General features: G+C 42.1%; 1 protein-coding gene across 9 annotated transcripts in view; it reads left to right on the top strand.

Moving 5' to 3' along the window:
* EYA1 (EYA transcriptional coactivator and phosphatase 1) overlaps window positions 1–17,531 on the top strand; it is a 145,187-nt gene that overhangs the window by 18,845 nt on the left and 108,811 nt on the right. For 6 of the 9 annotated variants that reach the window (XM_039841854.1, XM_039841852.1, XM_039841850.1 and 3 more), the window contains one exon: window positions 9,343–9,420. In XM_039841854.1, the coding sequence (XP_039697788.1) occupies window positions 9,343–9,420 (78 nt within the window). Of the gene's footprint in view, window positions 1–378; window positions 384–9,342; window positions 9,421–17,531 lie in introns of those variants that run through there. The other 3 variants (XM_039841858.1, XM_039841856.1, XM_039841855.1) reach the window with 2 other exon arrangements.

The raw sequence follows: 17,531 nt of genomic DNA, 5'->3' as shown, positions 1-17,531 counted from the left end.
TTTAAAATGTGTGAAAACTAAGATGATTTTATGAGGAATAGATATGGAAAAGTAAATATAGTAATATGCTAATCGTGGAATCTAGATGGTAGGTTTATAGATCTTTACTGTATAATTTTAATTTTTCTGTATTTATAAAAAATTTCTATAATAAAATGTGAAAAAAAGTGAACCTAAAATACTTAGCATGTCCTAGGAAGGAAACATTCGTTTAGTTTTTACAGCATACAAAGAATTGACCACAGTCTGGTTGGGGGAGACAGGACTTATAGAAAATTTGACAAAAACTAAAAGGTTATATAGTATGTCACTTAAACTACAAAGGCGAGGACTTTCAGTCTGTAGCTTAGCGGTCCCCAGGAGGCACAGAGCTGGCACCAAAGGTCAGCAGATTCTTTTGTGCAAAATCTTTGTAGGATGAGGAAATTAATAGGCTACATATAAATTTAACTTTTTTTTCATATATGGATGCTCTGTTTTTTTTAACATATGGGTTTTCTTGTCTGAAAATTTGCAGTAGGCTTTTATCATCATGCATTTTCTCAATCAACAGATTAAAAATAGACTATCATCTGGGTTCTGAAATATTTTGGTGTTAGAAAGAGGGTTTCATTCTCAAGAAGGTTAGAAGCCACCGATCCAAACAAAAGTGCTCTCAGAGTTCAGGAAAAAAAGAGCTCTTCAGCTCCCTGAGGTCTGGCCTGGCTTCAAGAAGGACATGGAATCTGAGCTGAGTGTTGGGAAATGGGTAGAATTTGAATAGGTTGAGAAGAGATGGAATGCATTCTAAATGAAGGAGCAGTAGGAACAAAGGTAGGATAGTTCTGGAGACTGGAAGAGACCAGTTAGAGCTGAACAAGGAAGTGATAGTAGGTAAGGGTGGGAGGATCAGCTGGAGCCAAACTGAGAAGGGCCCAAGAATACTAGGCTAAGGCATTTGGTTGGGCTTCATCCTGGAGCCAGTTGAGAAGCCACCGAATATTTTGAGCGAGGAATTAATATGATGAAAGCGTTGTAGGTATTAATCCGGCAGCAATTTCAAGGACAGATTGGATTGGGGGAGAGATGAGCAGCAGTATGGAGCCTCCTGTAATCTACTCAGAATCTACTCAGATTTTGTGTATTAGGAATCTGAGCTAAGGTAGCAAGAATGAGAGTTGCGTGCGTGCATTTGTACATTTAAAAAGAGCAGTCCTGCCACACCATTTTCTTTCTCTCTCTCTCTCTCTCTCTTCTCTCTCTTTCACTTTCTCACACACACACACACACACACACACACACACACACAAAATCAATTGGTCTAGATCTCTGCAATCAGTCATTGCAAAATGCTACTCCAATATGCTACACTTCCTGTGAATAACAAGTTTTGTAATTGACTAACATTTTTTGTTGGCCACGCATACCCTTAGGTTCAAGATTAGTCTATATGTGTTGATTTGGTTTTCATAAGGTTGTACAAGGCATGCTATTTTAAAGAGCTAATATTTTTCAACCCTCTTTTAAGAAAGAGGATGACTCGAACTTTAAAACTTTGGAGAGATAATCATATGCCAGACTATAGAGCTAATTCAAACAAATGGATGCCTCCTTTTCTGGATGAGAATTGACAAAAAACAAAACAAAACAAAAAAACACATTTGTTTCAGGGATATAGACACTCTTGGATAAAGAAGAAATAGTTAAATGGCTATTATATTCAATTATATGCCTTTAAGATATAAAATATATAAATTTAGGAATATTGCTCTTTTCCACTTTTATACTTCATATAATAATTTGATTCATTCTCTTCATATGCCTTTGGTATCTTTTGATTCCACTTCTTGAGTCATTTGGCATAGTTCTTAAAAACAGACATATCCACTTCTGCTTCTTGATTTGAGAAAGAGTGCTCATTAAATCTGTGAGTTGAGTCCCGACTATAACATAACATTATAATGGTTGTGCTTTCTCCTTTTCCTTTGTCTTACAGGTTTATCTTAGGTATCTGTACAGCATATTCATGTGCAGTGTAGCTTTTTATTTCTTTTAGGGCTTCTTTACAGCAATATCTAATATTTGCCTTTGGATGGTCATGCCCCATGAATTATTATTAAATCTCTGTAATGTATTTACTTCTTTTTGCTCATTTAGGCAGGGTCCTTTCTTAATATACAAAAATTCCAATGACTGATTTTACTTTATGCTAATGTGTCCAAGGAACACTTGTTCAGAATCACAGGCAGTGCCCTGTAAGTGACAAGCTTTACAAAAACCTGCACGTAAGTTGATGGAGTGATAATTTGGGGGGAATAAAACTTTACCTTGTGTTCGAACATATACAAATTTTAATTGCCGTAGGCAATGTGCCCGGGGTATGAAGTCAGTGATAACCTGTTTTCTAAGTCAGTCGTTCATTTTTACCTTCATCTGTTCCCTCAGTGGATATTGAGCTCCCACTATGTGCTAATCATTGTACTAAGATCTGTAGGGATATAGAAAGATGTTGTTCCCATGAAGAAACTTATAATATATTAAAATGGATAAGACTATGAAATGGAAAATGAGGTAAAATGGGAAATTTTTTCAAAGGTGATACAAACTCTGATGTAGCAGCTCAAGGAGAAAAACACCCCTGAGTAGCAGATCAGGCAGATCTTAACAAAGCAGGTGGAACTTTGGTTAAACCTTGAAGGAACGGTGGGATTTTGTCAGATGGAAGTTGTGTAGAGCATTTAATGCCAGAGGGAAAGGCGGTAGCAATACCGTGGAATGAAGGGAGCGTTGAACATCTCGGTAGGCCAGTTTGGTTTAAACATTGACTATATATAAGGACATGCGGTTCTTTTTCTGTAAAATGGCGATGATAGTGTCACACAGCATAGGTAGGACAATTACATGTGACTGTGCATTTTGTAATTCTCGCATTCTTTTAAGTTACTAGTTGTTGTACAAATATAAAGTGTGTGGTGGAAGAATTAAGAAGTAAAGCAAAAAGGGAAAAGAGAGCTTGGTCTTAGAGTGTCCAGGGCCTTACAGACATGACTAAGGAATGGTCACATAATTCAGGAGAAAACAGACTTACTGAAGACCTCAGAGCCAGGACTCACTCAGATCTAGGCTGTAGAAAGATGAATATCTCTGCTTTAAGTGCAGTGTGCCCAGGGGTATGAAGAGAGAATGGTGGCTGAAAGGCAGATTTGCCAACTTTTACAAGAGAAGAGCTGTAAGATAATTAAGATAGTGGCTGGGAGGTTCGAAAGAAGATGGTCTTGACAGATTGGAGTGGTAGATGCTACAGATTTGGCAATAGAGTGTGAAGAAAGAGGAGCCGAGAGAAGTCAGGGAGAGAAGAAAAGTTTCAGTCTAGGTGGCGTGACCATTCCAGAGGGGTAAGCCGAGGATTTTATGTCTGGGCAGGTTGGGTTGACCCTGATCCAGGCAAGTGCATTGCATCAGTGGGATGTGGGGATTGGTCTCTAGGAAAAGGATGTGCGTGTGAACAGAGATTTGGGAGTCAGCTACATGAAGGTGATTTTTTTAAATTTATGGCAAGGAAAGAAGTGATTGTGAGAGCAAATTCAGACCGGTAAGGAGCAGGTGAAATTATAGAACCACAGAATGGGCAAAGGAAGAGAATCTAGAAAAACAGACATATAAAAGGCAAAAAAAGAGAGATATCGCTGTGTTGATCAATGACGAGAAAAGTGTCAGAGTAAAGCCCATTCTACAGAAGGATTAAGGAAAATCAGGATTGAGAAAAGTTCGAATTGGGCAATTTGGAGAGTCCTTTTAGTAAAATAGTAGCTATAAAGGGATAGTGCAAAGGCTTAGAGAGAGAGTAGATAAGAATCTGAAACACATTTTCAGGAAACTTGGTGACGAAAGAAAGGGGAGAAGCATCATGGTGGAGAGAAGACAAAAATGAGGAAGGACCTGTCTGTAGGTGGAAGGGAAGTAGCCTCTTGAGATGGAATGATCAAGGATGTTGAGAGACCAAGTAACAAAATAATGGACTCTGGTCATGAAGCAGGTGTGGAAGTGACACCAAAAATGAAAGCGTAAAGGTTAACCCTGCTCAAGGACAGGAACGCTCCGCTGAGATTAGCCAGCGGGGAACTGGGAGACGGTGCAGGCGGGTCATTGCAAGATCTACTGCCGCGTCAACGTTCTTGATAAAACAGTTGGTGATGGCAAATAAGGTGTGATTCGGGGACTTAAGGAAAGTGGAGAAGACTCAATGGAAACTGTTTCGGGTACAAGAAATGGAAAAGGGGGATTGCGAAGCAGCAGGATGGCTCAAGAGCGTATAGAAGGCGTGCATTTCCGTGAAGTGGGTCAGCCTACAATTGTGGCCTCTTCTCCCGTGCTCAGCCATCCAGAACAGCGGACAAAGAGTGAACAGAAGGAGATTGCCAATCCTGGCACTAGAGTTTGGCAAAAAAGATGCTTGGAAAAGTGAGACAACATAGGATTTTAGGGTGGGGGCTCTGGGTTCCCGCCTGGGCTATTGAGGCTGGAGTGGTTTGAGTAGACAGGATGATCCGATAAATAAGTCTGACAGAAGTGAGCAAATGCGAAAGGTGACAGGTGACATTTCTTGGAGGTAATGCAGTTCTAGCCAGTGGTGTTCTGAACCATTTAATAACCAAAATGGAATGAAGATAGAAGAGATGGACAGGATCATAAAGGGTAGCAGAGGGATGGTGAGCTGAGGTTTTGAAGTCCTGAGTATTACAGTGGGAAGCAAAAAGGAAGACCAAGCAAGCGTGTGCCAAACAAAGACAAGCTGCACTGACAGTTAGAAGAAAAGTTCTGAGATAAGCTTAGATCCTGCTTGAGGAGCATCTGCTTCTCACCCAGGTGAATTCTTCCTAACACTAAGGCTGGCGCCCAGCCCAGCAGGCCGAGCTGTCCTTTGGGGATGAATTTGCTTTAACTGTCCTCCACGTGATGAGAAATATAACTAATCAAATGGACTGAATTCTTCTCACCTCTGGTCAGCCTGTCATCTTCCTGGAGATTATTTATATGATAACAAGATTCCAAGTCGAACTAGAAGTTGCTTGCTGAGCACAGGGTCATGGTGCAACAGGTTAGCTGGCTGGTCTTGGTAGCTAATGTCACCTGCTCCAATGGTCTGATAGATCTCTCTTTAAATTTATGGTAAAGGAAAACAGGTGTCTCTCTTCATGGGCCAGCTACAGTACACTCAACCCTAAACAGTGGTAGAGAGAGACGCCTACATTTCTCCTGGAATCCTTGATCACAATCGCCTTATACACCATCCTCCTAGCCTGTTTCTTCAGTAAAAACATACGCTGATTGTAATGAACAAGGTATAAATTTTCTTAATTATGATTTAGTCCTGATTTCTTGAGTTATGTCCAAGCTTCCTCGATTTGATTTTGGCTGTCCTGAGGCAATGGCCTCACAGTTGATCTTCGACCAGAGTCACTGTAGATTCTTCCAATTTGCTTTTAAAGAGGAAGTTTAACTTTAATGTGAAGGTTACAACTGATTCTATCCCATAAGAAAGGCTTTGGTTTCTCATAGTTTGAGACACTATAATGATAGCACAACCCTGAAAGTATGGCCTCTGGACCTAGCACAGTGCTAAATGACTTATAAACATTTATCTTTTGTACCCTTTCATGAGTATCTTATTCCTGTGTACAGATGAGGACGCCAAGACACGCAGAAACTGAGTAACTTTTCTAGGTTCATACTGTTAATAGCAGAGCTAGATTGAAATTCAGTTGATAATTCCAGAGCTGGTGCTTTAAACTCTTTATTCAATATTGTTCCCTGAGAAGAGCATTCAGTGTAGCAGAAATAGAATACTGCTATTAATAATAATGATGATAAATATAATTTCAGCTTTTCATATCAGGTACTTTACCTAAATTTTTATGAATTACTATTGCATTCCTGTAATGTAGGCATCATAAGTTTTGTGTATGAAATAAAGTTGAAGACATCAAATAACTTTTAGAAAGTCTCATAGCAGGTAATTAGATTCTGAGTCCAAAACTAAAGCTCAAGGGCGTTGATAGATGGAGGTTTGTGTTATCTCCAGAGATAACACAAACCTCCATCTATCACAGTCACAGTTGCCTGATACAGCTCAGGCTTAGAGCACATGGCCACGTGGAAGAGATGGGAGGAATCAGGAATATTAAGGAGGTGAATATTTTTAGAGGATTAATATGTCTTTAAAGTATCAGATCGAAGATTGGAAACTTGAAGTGTTAGGAAAAAAATAGACTCGAGTAGGAGCAAAAGATAATAAAAAAATGCTCTTTCTCATAGAATAAAGTCACGTATGAAGCGAAAAGTGTGGTAGAGATCGAAGAATCCTACACTTTTAGAGGAGAGCAGATCATTCATAGATTTTTTTTTTCTTTTCAGTTAGGTGGCTCAGAAGGGATAATTGTTCTCAGACAGGACAGTAGCTTAAAGCTCTAAGACTTAAAAAAAAAAACCAAAAGTGTGGTGCTTTTAAATTCAAAGCCTTGGAGAGGTACTCTGTTGTCTCATCTACAGCGTATTTATAAACGGGGGCACTAGTGGAGATGCATTAAGTTTTGGTGGCCAGGGATTATTCTTGTCTTTTTAACCTTCCGGTGGGTGTCTGTGGCGGCAACAAAGCCAGAAGTGGTCTCTGTTCCCTTGGCTTTCATGCAGAAACTATTTTACATCACAATAAATCAGCGGTCTCTTCAGCATCAGGTCCCGGGTGATCAAAGTATTCAATTACATTACCCGATGAAATCGTGAATACCCCAGTGGTTACCTATGTACATCCTCTCCCCTTCAACAGTGGGCCTTTTTTTAAAAAAAAAAAAACTGGATTCATTAGGAAAAGGGAGTCTTTAGTGTATAGATGGGTACATTTGAACAATGGCAAAAAGCAATATACTTGGGGCCTAAGAGAAAAAGTATCCTCTTCCTTTCCTTCCCATTCTTTTTGCCTGTTTTTAATGGAATTTCAAGTATAATTGAACATGTCTCTTGGGAGTGAAAGCTGCATTTGATTAAGCCAATCATATGGGAACTAGCTGGTGTAGGTGTTAGCGGTACAGGAGTAGTAATTTTAATACAGTCAAGCTTTTACCAAGTAATTTTATGATGACCTTATACTTGGGAAAGACTGAGAAGTAATCCGGGCTTAACATCCCACACAGTGGAAAATTTATCGTTCACTGTCTTTCCCAGACGACTCTGCTTCTGCCTAAGATCTTCGAACCGGTTCACTAGCCTGTCAGTGTCAGACACGAGGAGGGAAGGGGCTGCATGGCACTGTGCCTCCCTCGTCCTCGTCCGCTCTGTTACAGAGGAGCCGTAAATTTGGGGAAGTGCCACTCGTTACCATTTCCTCGGGCCTTGGAACCAAAAACATCTAAAATTAAATCCCATTTCTGCCACTTCCTGCGTGACTTTGGGAAGATTCCTAACCCCTCTGGTTTCAGTTTTTTTTGCATGTGAAACAAGCCAGTAACTAGGGAGTTTGTGAGCTGTGCTCTGAGACCTACCGGCAGAATGGTTTAAAGGATTAATCATAACAAGTGTAAAGAGTCTGACACACAGTAGGCACTTTATCCGACTTATACCCTGTGGGCCTAATTCTCATCTTTTCTAGGCATGTGGTACGTGATCTTGTGTTCAGAATCCCAGGGGTCGTCAGTCCAGTACAGAGCGAAACAGGGCATTATACGTACAGGGCATTATATGAGTTCTTCCTAAAGAAGGGAAGATGGGATGCGCACAGCCTAGTGGGACACTCGGGATCTGTGCACCACGAGCAGGGTCGCCGCCTTCCTACGTCTGTGGCTCTATAGTGGTTATAACGAGCAAGATCATTAGGCTGCCTGGAGGCGTGAAGAGAGAAGGGATACACAGGCGTATGTCAGAATTTATTAGTGTCAACTAAGACTTCTAACCCAAAACAAGTGGTGGAAAATGGAAACTTCAGTTGCACTATTGTTTGGTCTACATTAAAGCGAGCAGTTGGAGTGATTCCCGTTAGTCTCGCTGGTTTTATTTTTCAACTTTGTTTAGAAACAGTCTAAATAATTAATTTTTTTTGACAGTGACTATCTACTGCAACTATTTATAATGCCTATTTTAAAACTACTCATTATGCATTAGTAAAAGTTTCGAAGGCCCAGGAGGGTGGATGAGCCCTTGGCCTGATGTTTATAAGAGATTGGCCACGTTCAGAGAAGAAAAAGTGCATTTTCTCCATCGCCCTTTCCCATTTCTGAATGTATTTACTTTGTGGGAGGAGCCTCCTCAAATAGTCTCTTGTTAGGGCTTTCATGTTGTAAAGCTCATTATTGATTTTTAGGTAGCCTCTAAATTTTATTGTATTCTTTCTGAAAACCTGTTAATGGGGATGTGTAACTCCTATGAAGTGGGTTAGGCAAATTCCAATGATAACTCTTCACTAGTAGTTTCTAGGGAAGACAGTAATGCTGTCTCTTCATTTTAAAATAACCTAAAACGAGGGAAAATGGCAAATGTTCTGAGCTGATCTGGCTTTATCTGTTTGATGGGGTGCAGTAATACCATCACTATATCAGTAGAGCGGGTCGCTTTGGAGAGCCAGTAGCATAAATCTAAATGGTTTGATTTTATAGCCCGAAGGGACTTTATCACAAGACATCTGTGTTTTCCACAAACTGACTGCTGTTTGTTTTGTTTTGAAATGGAAAACATTTCTGCTTCACTTACATTTAGTGTGTTTTCGGTACTAAGTGCACCATAGATACTGATGAATTGGCAGCCAGATATGGCTGAGTGGTAACAGCAGTCCCTCAAATTGAGCACTCAGATTTTTAGCCATGCTGGATAGCCGAGCGAGTGTGTGTATGTGTGTGTGTGTGTGCATGCACACACGTGTGAACTCGTGCACCTGTCCTTGAGTATCATGAAAACCTGCCGGTGTTATTTCTCATTTCTTCAAGTCTTTTTATTCTGTCATTTGACTCCGTTTGGCCAAATGGCTGTAAATGCAAGGAAATTGTTTCACATCCACATTATGTAAATTTTGAGATGTTATTACTAAGCAATTCAGTAAATATATAGAGCAACAGTGAATTTAACGACTTTTAATTTAAAGCATTTCTTTTAAAGGGTAAGTTGTCACAATAGACTGTTTCCTTAGGGAGAAAATACTTAACATGTGAATGTTTCTAGAAAGATTTCTGTTAGGAATATGACTCTTAATATATTCAAATACAAAGGGACTGATTTTGAAAAATGATTTTCTTAACTTGTGGATATTATATCTTCTCTACCTTGCCTTTATGAATAATTATTAATTAGGTGTATGATATATGTTGTTTATTTTTATAGTTAAAACAGAGCCAATGAGCAGCAGTGAAATAGTTTCAACAACATCAGACGGGTCTTTAGACAATTTCTCAGGTTCAGGTAAGGAATAACATTATTTTTCTTAGTTTGTTTATCTATACGAATACGTATGTATGTGTGTATAGTATTATGTGTACATTATATATATATAAAGCAACTTGTCTCAGTCACATTTTTGCAGAATTCTGATGTTTTTATTTAGTGTGATAAAGTTTGCTGAAATTGTTGGCATCCTATAAAGGAGATAAAATCAAAAGGAGCATTGTTCCTTTCTTCTACTAAATTATCATTATTATGTTAACGACTCCTTCCCTTTTTCTCTCATTCGTATGATTTTTCCATACCCCTAAACAGACCCGCCAAGCCATCCTCTTAAGTAACTGTCATGTCAATTATAGATCTAAATTAAACAGATCGGTAAATCAGCTCTAAATCCTCATGTTAGATTTTAATCTTTCCCATTAAAAAAAGTCCACCCCCCAACAAACAAAATCCAAGTGTCACATCTGTGATAATGAAATTACAGATAAGAAAGTGATTGTGATAATAAAGTAACTACGAGGATGTGATTATATATTTGCCAAATTACCCAGCGTGGACTAGTTCAATTAAAAATTATTTCTATCAGAAGTAATTCTGAAATGTTTAATCATTTTCATATTATCTGCTGTTTATAGAACTTTTCAGTGAGAAATGCTATACTTTCGTAAATTTATGATTGACGTAATCTAGCTCTCAGGATCATTTATTTTATACATACCGCAATTAAAAGGTATTATACAGAGATATAAAATAAAATTCATACTAACGATACCAGGCAATGTGCTTTGTGTTATTATGGACTCAAAGACATCTGAAAATGGTCCTGGTTTGGGGCTTTATGGGGTGAACAAATGACCAGACCGACGCAGTGCAGTTCGATAATGGCAGAGAGAAGCCCAGGGATGCCCCACAAGAACCCAGCAGAGATTGGGTTGGGATGGAGTGGTCAGGCAAGTTTTCCTGGACGTGATGCCTGCACTCAGCCTTTACAAATGAGTAGGAGCAAAGCTCACATGGAACTGGGCAGGGGAAGCTGGACAGGTGGAGCATTCCATGGGAGGAGACCAAGGCGCGGAGGCGTGGAACTTGGAGGAACCACCACGGTTCACCTTTCTTGGTGTGTACTGTGTGAGCAACGAGGGACATGGTGGATGGAGGCAGGGGCTAGAGTCCAGAGAGGCGTGAGGGTCCTGCATGGTATTGTGTTTTATCCTGAGTGCCGTGGGACGCATCAGGAGAAGGGGGTCGCATGACCATCATCACATATGGGATCCAGGACGAGCGTGAATGAGAAAGGGAGGTGGTGACTTCAGTATGGATCATATCGATCGTGAGGCAGCATCCACCTGAAATGTTGGAGATAGGGAAAGATCTGGAATGGAAATTCTGAAAGCGCACAGAGAATGTAACAGCTGAAGACAGAATCGAAGGAAAGCCAATATGTAAGAGACAGGCGGGGCATCAGATGAGAGCACAGGAGGCTGGGGAAGAAGTGTCAAGCTGGAAGTGGAAATTGGGAGGATTTCGGGGAGGCGCTGTCTGCGATCGATTCATAAACAGCTTCTCAATGTATTTGTAAAGTTATTGACATGAGAAAACTATATTAAGTGAAAAAGTAAATGATAAGGAATAGTGTGTTCAGTGTAATGACAGTTTTGTTTCTTTTTTAAAAAAAGGCATTTATGTGTATGTATATGTGCCTGTATGCATACAAAATTAATGATGGCTTCATCTGGATGGTTGAACATCATTTTAATTTTGTTTTTTAAAAGAATTTTATTTTTACTGTGCATATTTGTAACATACTTTTAATGCAAGGTAAAGATCACATACAACAAAGAGGTAATTATTTTTTCATATGGATAATAGGATTATATCACTGTTTTCCCTGATATTGATAGCCATAATGTGGTAAAGGAATTCCTTGTCTTTAAGAAACATACACTGAAGTATTAGTAAAGGGACATCGTATCTGCAACTCGAAAAAACGTGAAATACACACACACACACACAATGTGAACACATGCAATAATGTAATAAAATGTTAGCATTTGGAGAATTTGGGTGAAGGATATTGGAGGACGTTATTCTACTTTCCTGCCAGTGTCAAATTTCGTCAAAATGAAAAACATTTTTTTTAATGAGAAGCATCAGTGGATTTAGCCGACAGCATTCCCTGTAGGTGAGTGAGCTCTTCCCCGCTGCACCTGCTGGCCCAGATGCCCCATTTCTGTGTCTCCAGCAGAGTTCCTAGCAGGTAGCGTGTACTCACAAAGTTCACTGAATGGATGGATGATGAAATCAATAAGGAAGTGAGGACAGGGAAGAGAAAAACATCTTTCAAGTACGTAGGTGGTACAAGGAGAGAGAGAAGGTAGACGTTAGAAAGAAGGATACACGGTTGAGAATGGTATTGAGAAGGTCGGGGGTTTTGCTGCCAACACAAACTTCATGGAGGTAGGGGTTAGGGTGTAGGCAAAACACCGGGATAATTGGTGGACGAAAGTCCCCGATGGGACGGCAAGGGCTGAAATCCAAAACGGAAGTGGATCGGCCTAGAAAAGGAATAACTTTTCCACAGAAACATCAGGGAAGTGATGCAGATGAGTTTGAAGTGGAGGAGGAGGCAATACATTAAGGAATTCCAACTTTTTTCTCTGAAGCGACTCGAAATGAGCGTAGCGATAGGCTCGTGAGCTTAAGGGGTGGAGAGGGCTGCAGCGGATGCCGTGGGGGCGGGTAAGCGGGGGCCGCGTGCACGCGTGGAGGAGGGCTGACAGCAGGGCTGAAGGCCCCAGCGAGGGCGGAGCTCGAGAACGTGGACCCTCTGCTGTAGAGCGGATTTTCTCTACAAGGGCTTAGCCGTCTGGATAGAAAGACAGGATTCCTTTGGTCCAGGGTGAAGATTTTCCAGGTAGGGCATGGAGGAGTATGGAGAGAAGAGAATTGGAATTATCAGTAAAAGAGTGCTTTAAAATAATTATTCATGGATCTAGGATAGGTAGAAAGGAAGCAGAGGTAAGGGATCGTCAGTCGAGAGAAAGGAAGCATGTCAGGGGCTCTGCATCTCTTGATGAGGTCGGAGAACCGATGAGATGGGAATAGAGGAATGAAAATTCCAGAAATAGAGGATGTTCCTTTCTTAATCTCAAAACCCGATGAGTCCTCCGCCACACGCTTCTGTGGGTGGTTGGTTCTCTGTACTCCCTCCCTCAGCCTTCGTCGCTACCTTTAAAATTATTTTCGTTGTCCTTCCTCCTGCTAAACTGTAGCCATATGAGAACAGACTCTGTTTGTCTTGTTCACACAGCCCCAGCAGCCACCATGGTATCAAGCACATGGGCGATGGTCAGTAGATGTTAAGTAACCGAAGGAATCGGTCCGTGCTGTTCTGGTTTGAGACTATAGACTAGGGAAAAAGGCCCAGGATGTGGTCTCAACCTTGATGACTGACGGCTCGATAGAATGAGGAGACTGTTGGATGCCTAACCCAAAATAATGTTGGAACTTGCCAGGGGACACAGTCAAATATTAAAGCTTTCGATTAATACCGGGCGGTGTTTAGGAGATGGGTCGTCATGGAAGTGTTCGAAGGTGGTCACGCATCTCAGAAGGAAGGTTTTAGGGGAGAGCATGAAAGCAGCGGTTTGGAAGAAGCAGTAATGAGGATGTGCTTCAGGCCTTTGTGGTATCTGGAATCAGAATAAGCAGCCTCTACTTAGAAAAGATATCAAGAGAGCAGGGTTCCCAGAGAAGGGCTTAGACGAAGGCGGGGGAGAGTCTGCTGTAGACGGAGGATCTTTTCCATAGACCGATTCTCTGTATTGGACACGGGACAGGATCGGCTGAGCGGGGGGAACTGGATCAAAACATAGGAAGCTCAGAGCACCGTGTGGATGGACACATTTCATGTCCTTTACCTTTCCTCCTCTTTCTTTCCTCCCTTTTTCCCTCTCTCTCTCCCTCCCTCCCTTTCTCCCTTATTTCCTTCCTTCCTTCCTTGAGTAAAGGCGTGAAAACCATGGCATGCTGGAGTGGCTGTAAACAGGGCTTAGGCTCTTTATAAGAGGAAAGAGGCTGCAGAAAGCAGTCCGCAAGCATTAACTCCGAGGTGGTCTCGCTCTGTGGTCGCCATTCCTATTTCCTTCTCCATGATGGCTTAAAAGTTTACATCCTGACTGTTCTGGGCGTCTTGAGAAAAGAGCAGGGATCAAGAAGCAGCAGAGCCATTCTGACTTTGGTAATAGCTATCTCTGTTTCTGTCCTTCACGGAACCCTAGCATCTTGGGCATTAAGGAGGCAGAAGGCTTACTCTTTCAGAAAAATCACTCGGTGCCCTGGTGTGGGAGACTGGAGGGGAGGGGTTGGTTTTCCAAGATATGCGGCTGAATTAAAAATTGCAAGCCTGTTTATTAGATTTTTAAAATATAATGACGTTCTGGTCATTTGCTAATCCCCAATGAAAAACAGTGTTTTAATGATTTAAAGAACAATTGGGGCGAATAATGTTTTTCAGGATTGCAAAATGTCATTGCCTGCTGCTTCTGCCATTTCTATAAAGCCTAAATTTATTATTATTTTGTTAAATAAAATGCTAGCAGATGATATTGATCATACAAAGTTGGTGTCTGGTAGTATTTGGAACCTGGAAGTAGAAACAAAAATGTTTTTAGTGGGAAAAAAGGTACCACATGTGACAAATGGTTTTTTAGATTGCTTAAATTTTCACAAAAAGATGTAGCTGTTTGAGTCTGATTCATCCATTCAGCAGTTATGTGCGGAGCATCTACTATATGTCAGGCGGTGTTCTAGGCAGTGGGAATATAGCAGTGAAAAAGTAGACGAGGTCCCTGCCCTCTTGGGGCTTCCATTCTTGTGGGGGAGCGAGTGAATGGGTAAATGGCAGTGTAATAGTGAAAAGCGCTATGAATAAAATGAAATCAGATCGAAAATGGAGGTGTCTTTTACAGGAAGGCCCGTCTGAGGACAGGGCATCTGAGCGGCGATCTCAGTGGCGTGAGGGAACGAGTTTGGCTCAACCTCAGCATAGCAGAAGGACAACAGGGCTTAGAAATGAGGGCGGCGGTTGCGAGAGGTCGTGGCGACATGGTGTAATTCGTGTTTTTAAGAGTTCGCCGTTCATTGTGTGGCACGTGCTCTGAGGGTGGCAGAGGGTGCCTAGAGGCGGGCAGATGAGCCTGCCCTGGTTCAGAAGAGAGAGTACTGTGTTGGACTGTGTCCTCCGTGGAAGAGCCACAGAGGCAGGGTTAGACGTGCCAGGGTGCCGTCAGCGGAGGGGGTGGCTGGGAGAGGGGACCGGCTGAGGTTGGGGGTGTCCCGACTGCCATTCTCTCGTGGCCACAGATCGGAACGGAGGGTAGACAACAGGAAGTGAGAAGTTGCCGGACTTAGAATGTATTTTGAAGAGAGAGCTGACTTGACTCGTGATAAAAAGGTATGAGGGAAAGAGAAGAGTCAAAACTCACTGTGGGGCTTCCGACCCGGTGTCCAGCTGGATGACGTTGACGCTGAGATGGGCATCTGGGGAGCCGTGAACTGAGGAGCCGAGAACTTGCTAATCTGAGGTTTCTGTTGACCTCAGTGGATTCTCAAGCTTGTGAATGTTATTTATCTTGGGTTCTCCTCTCCCTTCCTACAACAAGATTTGGGAGCTTCTTCAACTTCCATGTAAGAAGTAAGAAAAGGGATGGAATAGTAACAGGAAATAGATGTGCTAACACAGAGGTGTTAGTTGTCCATGTTTTCCCGAGGCCCTGGCATGTGTACTGGAGTTTACTCATGGTAAGATAACCATTCTCCTTACCTGGATAAAAGATCCGGGAGTGTTCTTTCTCCTTTAGGTTATTCTGGTCCCATGAAATTCCTAGATTGTTGTTTAAAAAGTCGAAGGTGTTTTAGGCAGTTAGCGGGGAAGTAAGTACTCGAGGAGTGTGAGGGAGACTCTAGACTCCACAGAGCGTGCAAGGATTAGCCTTTAGAGAAAGCCCAAAAGGTGTGGGTCATCACGTGGCATTAAATGTGCAATAGTTTTAGGTGCACGTAGTCAGGTAAGTAGCAACGAGACACTCAGGTGGCATCATAGGTTCTTATTCACATTTATTTCATAAGCATACTATTTACTCCATTTTTTATTGCCAAAGACCTGAATCAGTCAGGTTTATTATATAAGTTTATAAATAACTTAAAGTAATTTAACCATTCCTCAAGCCATTGTGATTAAAAAAAATCTACTCTGCATATGACCTAAGTCTTACATCCTTATTATACACCTATTGTTCGAGGATCACTTACCCCGTGCCAGGCCCTGTCAGGTGCTGAGACGAGGAGCAGGCGGTCCCTGGTCCCAGAAGCTCATGGTCAGCAGAGGAAACTAACCTGCATGGGCTACAGGTGCTGACTGCAACGCTCAGTGGTCAGCGCTGCGTCACCAGTGTTTATCACATTTTAAGTACAGAGACGGAAGCCATTATCCTAAAGAGAAAAGGATGTTTTAGTCCCAACGAAGGGGCGTTTGTCAGGCAGAGGAAAGAAGATCATTACAAGGCGGAGGGTCTGGTACGAAGATCGACCGAGACAGACATGAAAAGGGGGCATGTACGGGGAGTCTTCACATCCAGGAGGCTTCATAACACTGAACCTGGGGTGGGGTGGAAGCTTGAAGCTCTTTGCTCTGCCAAGGGTGTGGAATTTCTCCAAGGGATAATAGCTCAGCTGAGAGATTGCAAGCTGGAGAATGATCACGAAGACGTTGACGTGTAGGAAAGGTCACTGTGGTGGCAGTGGTGAGCGTCGCAGTGATGTGTGGGATGCGGGGACAGGCGCTAGGTGGTCATCCGGGGGAGGCACACTGACGACCTGACCCCGGAAGGGTGAGAAGAGATGGAAGCTCCACAGACAGTTTCTGGATTCGGATTGGGTAGGACTGGAGAGTCATGAAATAGAAAAAGAATGAGGTGATTGCGAGGCTCTGGTTTCCATGTAGGGTGGTGTCAAGAGACAGCATTTTGCTGAAAAGATGGTGACGCCGTCCATCGGGTAGAATTAAAAATACAGAAGAAAGGGCGAATTTCAGACAAAGGTAGTGGGAATCTGCATATGTGAGATAATAAACACATTACACAAATATCGTACCATGCACTTTATGTTAATTATTTCAGTTAGGCTTCACAGCAATCCTGTAGGGAGTATTATTGTCATCGTTTTACACAAGAACGTATCAAGGCTTAACGGGATCCAATAACTTGCCAAAGATCATGTGGAAGAGTTGGAACTTGACTCTGAGCTGAAATTAAATTCTGATGCCAGAATCTGCTTAATTGCCACACTCCCGAATCTTCCTTCATGTGCACACACACACACAATCTGATCAAAGCTTCAGAGAACTTAGCAGATCCTGTGTAATAACCCTGATCTCTTTTATTCTCTTTGCAAAACAAAATTGCTGAGTGTAACCTATTGAGTTTATGATCCTTTTGTGGGTCCTGACCCACAATTTGAAAAACACAGGGATGGAGCTGGGGAACAATAAAAAGCATAAAAAGCACTGCTGTGGTCCCCATCATCAGGTGGCAGTGGGTTTTCAGTTGTCGTTGTGGTTTCATTTCTCAAAACGTATTTTTAACTATGATTGTGCGGGGACGATATTCTCCCGCAATTCTGTGGGATGAATCTCCTTTGCCCTTGGCTTCCGTTCAGGCTTGGAAAAGGGGAGTAGAAGAGGTGCAGCCACAGACGACCTGGGCAGGTGGTTGTCCTCGCGTCCCATGTGTTCTCTCACTAATCTGTCCCTTCCATAAACTGCAGTATTTAAGCAATCCCTCCATGGTTATTGTGTGTCACCCCCTCACATGTGACATAACAGCTCCCAGCTCAATGCCTGGAACAGAGTAGTGACTCAACACGTGCCAAAAGACAGAGGGACACCAGCTGAGTCGGCCTGCCATCTCTTTAATGTGGACTCTCTCTCTGCCAAACTGACAGCCAGATGGTTAGAGTCTGGCAGCTCGAAAGCGTGGTGCCATTCCAGATTGTTCTGTGGTCGTGGGTTTAGGCCTGTTTGCTTGACAGAAAAGGGGGATTCACAGATTTTCAGATTCTGTTTCAACTCC

Source organism: Pteropus medius, unplaced genomic scaffold, assembly GCF_902729225.1.
Source record: "Pteropus medius unplaced genomic scaffold, Ma_sr-lr_union100, whole genome shotgun sequence".
Taxonomy (NCBI): Eukaryota; Metazoa; Chordata; class Mammalia; order Chiroptera; family Pteropodidae; genus Pteropus; species Pteropus medius.
Note: the sequence above shows the minus strand (reverse complement) of the source record. Positions and strands in the feature narration are given on the sequence as shown.